Source organism: Salvia miltiorrhiza, chromosome 1 (genome assembly GCF_028751815.1).
Source record: "Salvia miltiorrhiza cultivar Shanhuang (shh) chromosome 1, IMPLAD_Smil_shh, whole genome shotgun sequence".
Classification (NCBI taxonomy): domain Eukaryota; kingdom Viridiplantae; phylum Streptophyta; class Magnoliopsida; order Lamiales; family Lamiaceae; genus Salvia; species Salvia miltiorrhiza.
Genome location: NC_080387.1, coordinates 71,529,050 through 71,538,491, shown reverse-complemented (window position 1 = coordinate 71,538,491; position 9,442 = coordinate 71,529,050). Strand labels below are relative to the sequence as shown.

Sequence of the window (9,442 nt, the reverse complement as noted above, 5' to 3'; positions counted from 1 at the left end):
AGTAGAATAAATACATGAATTCTATATTAAAAAATTAAAACATATACTCCCCCCGTCCCAGCTTTTAGTATTTAACTTTCCTTTTTTGGCCGTTCTATATTTTAGTATCCATTTCTATTTTTGGTAAAAGTAGGTGGGACCCTTACTCCACTTTAATTATTTTAACTCTCATATAAAATGTGGGACCCTTATTTCACTCACAACACATCAATCACTTTATTAAAATCCGTGCCGTTCTCAACTGGATACCAAAAGCCGGGACGGAGGGAGTATAATATAATACTAAACCCATATAATACATGGAGCATTTATTTAATAGAGTACTATCATATAGAAATGAGTGGTTGTGGACGAATTATAAGGATTAAATGTGAGTTATGATATGATTTTTCCAAGGCATTCATTGTAGGACTCGACCGAGGGACTCGAGCCTCACCTCGGTGAGCTCGCTCCATTGCCGCGCCCCTAGCTTGATTTCACAAGCTCAGCTTGAAGGCTATAATGCACGGATTCTTCAAAAATTAGCATGTACGGCGAATCGGATTCTTTTAGGGTGCGATTCTCTCGGATTCTCGTCGGATTCGCACCCGATTCGCCACGTGGCGTATCTTTTAAAACAATTTATAAAAATAAATTGGATTCACAAATTCCATAGGCGAAATTCACGTATCTCATGCACGAAAGGCATACACAAGGTTATTTTGATAATTTTATTTCCAATTATGACTTATATATTGGACTAATAATATTTGAATCGTTATATTGTTGCTCAATTAACTTATATAATTGAAAATGCTTAACTTTTGGGTAAAATAAAATGTAAATTACAAATAATTAATTTAAGAAAATTTAAATTGTATATATTTTATAAGCATTATATATCATAAAATTTTAATAATTAAATGTATCCTTGCCGATTCGCACCTTATAATTTTTAAAAATCCGTATCCCCGTACTCGTATCGTATCGCCCCCGCATCCGCGCCCCCGTACCTATGCAACATAGCTTGAAGGCATTGAAGAAAGGCATGTGTGTTGCACGGGCCGTATTAAAAGAAAAAAAAAATATTTAGAATAGTCATTTTAAATTTCATATTATAAAAATTCAATTTTAAATAAAAAAAATCAATTTTCAATTTTAGGATTATTGTAATTGTAATTTTTAAATTTAAATTTAATGAAAATTTTAATTTAAAATTAATTTTTAAAAATATTGTGGACGCTGAATGAGGCAATTATATTATATTTTTCACAGATGAATAAAATAATCAATAAATAATATATATTATTTCAAGATCAAGTAGTACATATTATATATATAATCATGCATATATTGCAAATTACATTGCATACATATATGTAATAATGTTAATGCATATATGCAATTTAGGTGCACATGAGCTAGCAAATTTTGCTATTAGTTCTCCGGATGTAATAATCTGGAAGCGTAATTTTTCAACATTGTTCATTTCGATATTAATAAAGAGTAATTCGTTTTCGTTTCAAAAAAAAAAACTAAGAAAAGATATATATATATATATATATATATATACACACACACATAAATTAATACCTTTCGATCGAATAGGTCGTTGACCGAACCATATAATTCTCAATCGAGAATCGAATTAAAACCTATCGATTCTTATAATTTGAGTCGAATCGAAATCCCTCATCCTTAAACATCAAATAAAATCAAACTAAACCTAAATCTATCAATTTAGTTAATCTTTTTTTTGATTTTATTCGGTCCGATACGTGCATACCTATAATCTGGGATCATGTGGCTAAAAGAAGAAGCGGGTAGCGATTGGAATCCGTAGGCTTGAGTGTGGTTGTTTGTAAAGTACGGCACCCCCTTTTCTTTGATAAGTAAAAGAAATTTAAAGACCGTATCACAATGAATTTAAACTTAAAATCTCAATTTTTTTGAGCATTATCCACACTATCGCTGGACCAATAAAGTGGAGGTTTTTTTAATTAACAGTATTAAATAAAACAAATTAAAAATTATATGAGAGTCGTACTCGAATCGAAAATCTTTGATCTAGGCATCGCCACTAATCACTTTAACTCTTGACCAACACAAACCATGCAAGTGGGTCCCCCTCTTGATACTTGAAGAGTACACGCAGTGAGTGTGTGAGAGAGTGAATGAGTGGTTTGGTTGGTTGATTTTTATTCTCTCTCCCTCTCATTTTCCTCTGCTTTTCTTTTTCCTTTTTTTTCCTTTTTTTCTCGTATAGCACTATTTTTCTCTTTCTGTGGAGGAGAGAGAACGCCATTACGCCACCACCTAATTGCTCCATTCCTTTCCCCTGCGCCTTTATTCGTGGATGCTACACGCACACAATTTCGCCCATCTCACCGTTTGCTACTGCTACTGTGCGCAGCTGCTCGCGGAGGTCATGTCATGCGGATGCGGGTGGTGAATTCCAATGTCGCGAGCTTCGGTCACCGCCGCTTCCTCCTCCATGCACCACCAAGGCCTGCTTCTTCCTCTCTTCCTTGATTTCTAAAACCCTCTTTTTTCTGCGTCCGATTTTATGTGCGTTGATTGCGTCAAGTATAGTAGCATTTGCGGAATTCGTGGAGGTTGAGGGAGGGTTTTGCTTGCGATCGCGTCTCTCCTTGGCATTGACTTTGGTTTGGTATCCGTTGATGATCGGGGTGCCGTGGGGTTGACTGATTATTTGTGCATTTTTCCAACGCTAGCTAGTTTATGCTCAAGGGAGGAGTAGGAGTAGGTTTTGTATGAGTGAAGCTTTTTAACTGTACATATGCTTGTTTCTGTGTAGCTTACTTGATCACTAGTAAGAATTACTGGCATTGGCTCAGTTCTTTTCACCCTCTCTGTTTTTGTTTCTTGTGGATTAGATTAGTGTAGCGTAGCTTGCAAATTGCTAATTGATTGTGTCGACATTCGTAAGGTCTTCGTGTATATGCTCTTATAACATAACCTTCCACTCATGTTATTCTTTCCCTACTTCAAAACACTTTTGATTTTAATGTAGTCCGACAGGCTTACTAAAATTGTTAATTGTGTGCCTTGAAATTCCCCCCAATCTTTTCAGCAAACTGTAACTCCTTTTCTCCTTGTCATTCATCTACCATGTTTCGGAGATAATTTTATTTCTGCACTATTTAAATATGTGATTTTGTATGGATATCCAAGTGCATTTGATGTGTATCACGTTTGGTGTTCTGCCCACTAAGATTGCAATATTCAACAACTAGAAAAGGGGTCTTGACATTTATTTTATGCAAAGGCTGGTGGTTCCAAATTGTGCACTATAGAAGGTCATCTTTTCCTAGAGGAGGCTCATTACATCATATAAATTAGAAGATGAGTTTCTCACTAATGGCATCTTATATTTTCAGATGTTTTGTGGCAAATGAACATGAGATCAAGGGAACAGATGGAATCTGGACCTTATCCAGTGCGTGAAGGTGAACCGGATTGTTCATACTACATTCGAACAGGAGTATGCCGATTTGGGCCTACATGTCGATTTAACCACCCTCCCAACAGGAAACTGGTATGTGGTATATATATCAGTTTGAATGACTTATGGAAGTTTGACTCTTACTTGCCTCAGTTACCAATTTGATTGGGTTGCATTGCATCTTGAATTTTGAAGCTGGTGTTTGGGGATTATTTGCCGGGTATATTATTGTAAAAATCTAACGGAAACAATCACTTATTGGATTTGTCACCTGGTTAACTTGAATGCTGAATCCTAAATCAATAAACAACAACTGAACAGATTTAGTTTACCTATTTTTAGAAGCAAGTATGCATCTTTTGATCCTTTTTTGTACTATTAATTTTTGTCTGTACCCTTAGTCTGAAATTTATCAATCTAAATTATAGGCTATTGCCACAGCAAGGATGAAAGGTGAATATCCAGAAAGGATAGGACAACCTGAATGTCAGGTATGTGTGTATACAACTTTTTTTTTTTTTTCATTTGTGGCATTACATTTGCTCACACACTGTCTAGCTATATACCACGTAGACTGATTTTTTTGGTGATTCCATAAGGGTTTATAATGAACTTCTTTTTAGGCATTTTGTGTCTGAATTCATTTGTATTTTTGAGTTTGTTGATTTTCCTAGTAGGGTTTTTTTTTTGTCTCATTTGTATATTTCCTCTGATTTATTTCTACTCTTGTTGGCTCTTATGGGTTTTTGTTTGACTATTGTCTAATAGAATTTGTACGGTCAAAGTTTACAATGCTGGCACTACAAGATCTTTGAGACGTATGGTCTTCTTATTTATCTGTTTTACCAAGTGTGCGAATACATATTAATGTAGGTGTTAGAAGTTTAATAATAAAAGATTATAGATTGCTTTCATTGGAAGAAGGTTAGGGTTCTTAGTGGACTTTTTGAAATATGAATGCTGTCTTTTGTCACTTTTAACTTAAAGTTTGACTGAAGTTCTCTAATTGCATCTAACTTGTTTCCACTTTATATTATCATTTGAACATTTTTGTTTTCTCTCCAGTATTATTTAAAAACAGGGACATGCAAGTTTGGAGCCACATGCAAATTTCATCATCCTCGAGACAAAGCTGGGATTACCGGAAGAGTTGCCTTAAATGTTTTGGGCTATCCACTTCGCCCGGTCCGCACATATACCTCCCTCTCATTTTTCCTTGGTTTAGTTCTTGTAGTTGATTTTTAAGTTTAATCAACTTATAGAAAATTTGGAGTTCTACATACATTTTTTTGTTTGACCTAGTTGCGATAGTTTTGATATATGATCATTTTTACAATAACTAAGTGCGGTTATAAATTACTGAGTGATGCTCACAGGCATTATCTTTCTCATTAGTTTTTGTAACACAATCTAAATAAATATCTCGTTGAGAACTTCACAACGGTGAAGAAAAAATTAGCTTCACTTTTCTGAACTAGGTTATGAGTATGGTCTAGTTTTGAGAGGAATACGATGGATGAGTCCAAGGAATGATGAAGAAAGCACTTTGAATGAGATCACAGTCGCTTTTGTGGTCTAGTTCATGAAAAGGCTGGGGCTAAGCTGGGCTTCTGGATGATGTGTACCTTCATTAGAGGACGCATGTGACTACCGCGAAAATACCTTGTACCTGACTGGTGAATGGTTTTGAGTTAACAGTCTGTTCTCAAGAAATTTGGTGTTTTCAACATCTAATTTATAATGAAAGTCAATTCTTTAACAAAATTAACTTTTGCATGATTTTTTCAAGCTTTCTTGTTTTGATTTAGGTTTGCTCATTGTATTTTTTACAGAATGAGATGGAATGTGCATATTATATCAGAAATGGACAGTGCAAATTTGGGAGCACTTGTAAATTCCATCATCCTCAGCCTTCAAATATGATGGTCTCTTTACGTGGTTCTGCCGTATATCCTCCTATTCATTCTCCTACAACCAGCCAGCTGTCATATCCATTGTCAAGAGCTTCTTTTATAGCCAGTCCACGGTGGCAAAGCCCTTCAAGTTATGCACCCCTTGTCATGCAACAGGGAGTGGTATCTGTCCCTGGATGGAACACATACAGTGTAATATTTCTTATGAGTTTGTTTTCTCTATGCTTAATTGTTCAGTATGGCTTTGCTTTGTCTAACCGAGACAGTCTGGAGCATGTTCAATGCCCCAATCACAGTAACTATTTCATATCATGGAAGTTTAATTGACATGGAAAGCTTAAATCACACTTCAGTCTTGTGGTATGAAAAAAATGCATGTATGAGGCGCTCTTTCCCAAACCTGTTTCTCACAAAGAGAGTAATAAACAGAGAAGTTCCATTGGTTGGATGCAAGATCCTTCCAAGAAGTATCTAGATTCAGGATAAAATCTGAATTTGCTCATGCATGGCTTTTCAGGGTCAACTGGGTTCAGTTCTATCATCTGAAAACCAACACCCTTCAGCGGTAAACATCCAGAGTGATGGAGCATCACATCAGGGCGACTCTGGAAATGTTGCATCTGAGTTTGGTTCTGTGCCAATGGGATATTACTCATTCCAAAAAGATAATGTATTTCCTGAGAGACCAGGTCAGCCTGAATGCCAGTTTTATATGAAGACCGGGGACTGCAAATTTGGTGCAGTTTGTAAGTTTCACCATCCTAAGGAAAGACTGGTTCCTGTTCCTGACTGTCACTTGAGTCCAATTGGACTTCCTTTACGGCCGGTAAGCCAATCTCTGAGGTTTCTGCACCAACATTTATACATGGTTTTTTCTAGCACACTCCTTGGATAAATAAACCAAGAATGGTTATCTCCCTTCATTTTCAGTTATTCATAGGAGTCACTAGTCAGGTTGTAGGTCTTTGAACATTACTGTTAAATTATGAATCACAAAGAATAAAAAGAGAGTTGGTTTGACTGGCGGACATCCACTAGAAAGTGCATAGAAAGGCTAGAAGAGATCATTTGCAGTTTGGTTGTTCTACTTATCATAGTGCTTTCTGTTTATCTGTTCTGTGATCTCAATTGTATGAATGAGCTTCAGAATCTCATAGTAAAGTTTTGCTCGTGCCTTGATCTTGGAAGGCTTTTGTCTCAGGGCTGAATCAATTTGATTCAAACTTTTGTTTGTCTTTCTGGTGAACAGAGGGCCTATGGTTGGAAACTCTCAGTCATTTTATCTCTTCTAAATACTAAGGATTGTAGAAAGAAGGGTAAAACACACTGATGTTAGCTTGCAATGACAATCTAGTATAGATATTAGAAACAATGACACACTGTTAAAAGTCATTTCATTTGAAACATTTTAACTCATCTGAGTTCTTATTTGATGTTGGTATATTCTATATCTTGTATCTTTTGATTATCTGCCAGTTGAACCATATTATATGCTTCTCCCTATGTTGACTTAAGATCAATTAGTAAATCTTTAATAAAAACCTGTATGTTTTTTGTGTTGGTACTTGGCACCTAACCTTTTAGAGTATTTGTAGAATTAGTCAGCATTTTATCGGTAAATTTATTTGTTGTTGGTTATAGGGGGAGCCTCTATGTGTATTCTACTCACGATATGGTATCTGCAAGTTTGGTCCAAGCTGCAAGTTTGACCACCCCATGAGAGTTTTTGCATACAATACCCCTGTCTCATCATCAACTGACTCCACAGCCGTTCTCCGTTTTATGGCATCTTCACCGGGAACAGTTCCATTAAATTTCTCTCCAGATGGACTCGTTGACGCCACACACAATAGGCGGCTCTCCTTGTCAGAGGCTAGACAAAAATCCTCGGGTGATAATAACACTGACTCAGAGTGAAAATATTTCTTCCAAAAGTAATTGAGTTATTGTCTTATTTAATCTTTGGAAGATAAATAAATAACAGCTTCCTGTAAATTCATTTCCCTGGCTGGAGATGTACAGAATTCAATTCCATGTCGATCTGCTTTTCTGAAGATGCAGTTCAGTTGACTAGATTGACTTCTTAAACTCGCTGCAATGTATAAATCTGCAAATGTTTTCACATTTGTTAAAGGCAGTGGTGGATGTTTCCATTTTTTTGACAGCCATCAATCTGATATGTTTGTATCACTTTGACAGTCTTCTGAGCATTTCTTTTTGCAGCAAGGTTTGCCTCTCTCGGCAATAGTCTTCCCAAAAACATACAGAGTCATTCCTTGCGCTAATAGCTATTTCTGCTGATTATGGGTGATTTCCTATGTGTCTAGGACATTTGTTATGTCCTTCATTTCATGGTCAGTAGTGAGGATTATCTTAAATTGTGAGCATTACTTTGGTAATTTGAGGTGTTATTATCTCACTACTAATCACTTTGATGCACCTATTCTTTGCTTATGGTTAATTTCCTACTTGTCTGGAACGCATGCTACATCCTTCATGTAATGGTCATTAGTGAGGATTATGACAAATTGTGAGCATTGATTTTATAGGCTAAGGTGTTATTAGACCGATCACTGATTATTTGCTGCTTTAGTTTTTTCTATCAGGAATCTAAAGTGTGCCTCTTAGCTGTCAGTTGTGTTATTAGGCTGGTTATTTTTTATGTCTGCAATCTGGACGCTGTTATATGACCAGTAGGTTTCTGTTTAACAGTATTGATGTAGAAGATTAAAGTAATGAGAAATGCAGTGCATCAATATCCAGACACACCAAATCTCTAAGTAATCTATTCTTGTATTTTGTGTGATGTGTTTTGTCTGATTTAGTTTGCTTTGTGGGTCATATGTTCTATGGCAATGGGAACTCGGCTGGAACGTGTGTTGTTAATTCAACCTACTTTGGTTTAGGCTGTATGTGATTGAGTTCTATTGTAATCTGGTCAGTCTTATAGATAAAACCATGAAAAAAAATATATACTATTTCTCGTTCCCCGTAAGAGCCAAGTCTAGAGGCAGTTGTTCCATTATCAGAAACAATCCACTGAGAAAGCTAAAGATCAAGTTCTGCTGTGCCAAAACTCAATCAGGTAACTTCTGATAGTTATTTGAGTGCTTTATTAATTATCTTGAATTTTGTATAAGTTTTCAAGTTCATTACTGTCTCACTGTGTAGGGATCGACCTATCTTGCTTCCACATGCTGAATCTGCAAGGAAGCTTGCTTCCAAGTTGAAATAGTTAATTTCTCATCAGCAGTTCAGAGATTGCTATACTGATCACTTAGCCGGGGGAAAGATCGAAAGAAAGGCACGGCTCGCTCTATCCCTTGTATCAGTTAATTCTTCTATAGGGGCAATACCAGGTATTCTTGAATTCCTTTCATAACCATGAGTGAGAGAATAAATATTGAACTTTCTTTAGTTGTTTAGTTACTCTTTCATACATATTTTATGGATTGAAACTAGGCAGTTGATTTCTTTACCTAGTACTCCCTCCGTCCCACTAGAATATGCTCGTTTTCCATTTTGAGTGAAAAAAAATGTACTTAATTAGTGTGAACCACACACCATTTTCCCCCTCAAAAGTAAGCTTTTAATCTCTGTGTCCAAAAGAATTGAGCCTATTCTAGTGGGATGGAGGGAGTATTAGATTTGTGTAGAAGTGCCCTTCCTGGCATGGTAGGCTGTTTTAATTACTTGTAAAAGAGAGATTATACAGACACAGGGTATTAATCTCAGTGAAGTTTGTCTGAAAGAGCAGTGGTTTTTTTTTTTTTTTTGACAAAGAAAGAGCAGTTTTTTGTTATGCTATAAATGACTGGTTCTCTTCTCATATTTTTGAGTTGCAGTTAATAATGTATCAAGGAACTTCAAGTAAAATGGATGTGGAGAGAGACAGAAACAAGAAGCATGTAAGAGGAGGAAATTATTCAAGTTTGCTGCAAATGCAATCAAATAGATACATCAGTTTGTTTTTATGGAGGAGCATCTTTCATTATTAAAAAATATACCATGCTTTTTATCCCCAATTAGATTTATGTTTCTGAGTTGGAACAATTAGGGCACGAAATTCGCCTCCTATGATATC

General features: G+C 36.0%; 1 protein-coding gene across 2 annotated transcripts; it reads left to right on the top strand.

The window, feature by feature from the left end:
• Positions 1-2,139: 2,139 nt before the first annotated feature.
• On the top strand, positions 2,140-7,548 carry LOC131005778 (zinc finger CCCH domain-containing protein ZFN-like). Of its 2 annotated transcripts, none has more exons than XM_057932859.1 (7): positions 2,140-2,486; positions 3,381-3,538; positions 3,874-3,936; positions 4,511-4,630; positions 5,278-5,550; positions 5,876-6,184; positions 7,000-7,548. In XM_057932859.1, exons 1-7 carry the CDS (start codon positions 2,438-2,440, stop codon positions 7,273-7,275), a joined length of 1,248 nt encoding a protein of 415 aa, XP_057788842.1. In that variant the 5' UTR covers positions 2,140-2,437; the 3' UTR covers positions 7,276-7,548. The 2 variants fall into 2 exon arrangements, with proteins under 2 accessions (XP_057788842.1, XP_057788843.1); XM_057932860.1 differs by having other exon boundaries at positions 2,179-3,299.
• Positions 7,549-9,442: the final 1,894 nt, after the last annotated feature.

Coding starts and splice junctions, on each gene's coding strand:
- LOC131005778 (XM_057932859.1), top strand. CDS start 2,438: ATGTCGCGAGCTTCGGTCACCGCCGCTTCCTCCTCCATGCACCACCAA. Junction 3,937..4,510: donor TAGGACAACCTGAATGTCAG/GTATGTGTGTAT, acceptor TTTTCTCTCCAG/TATTATTTAAAAACAGGGAC. Junction 6,185..6,999: donor TTGGACTTCCTTTACGGCCG/GTAAGCCAATCT, acceptor TGTTGGTTATAG/GGGGAGCCTCTATGTGTATT.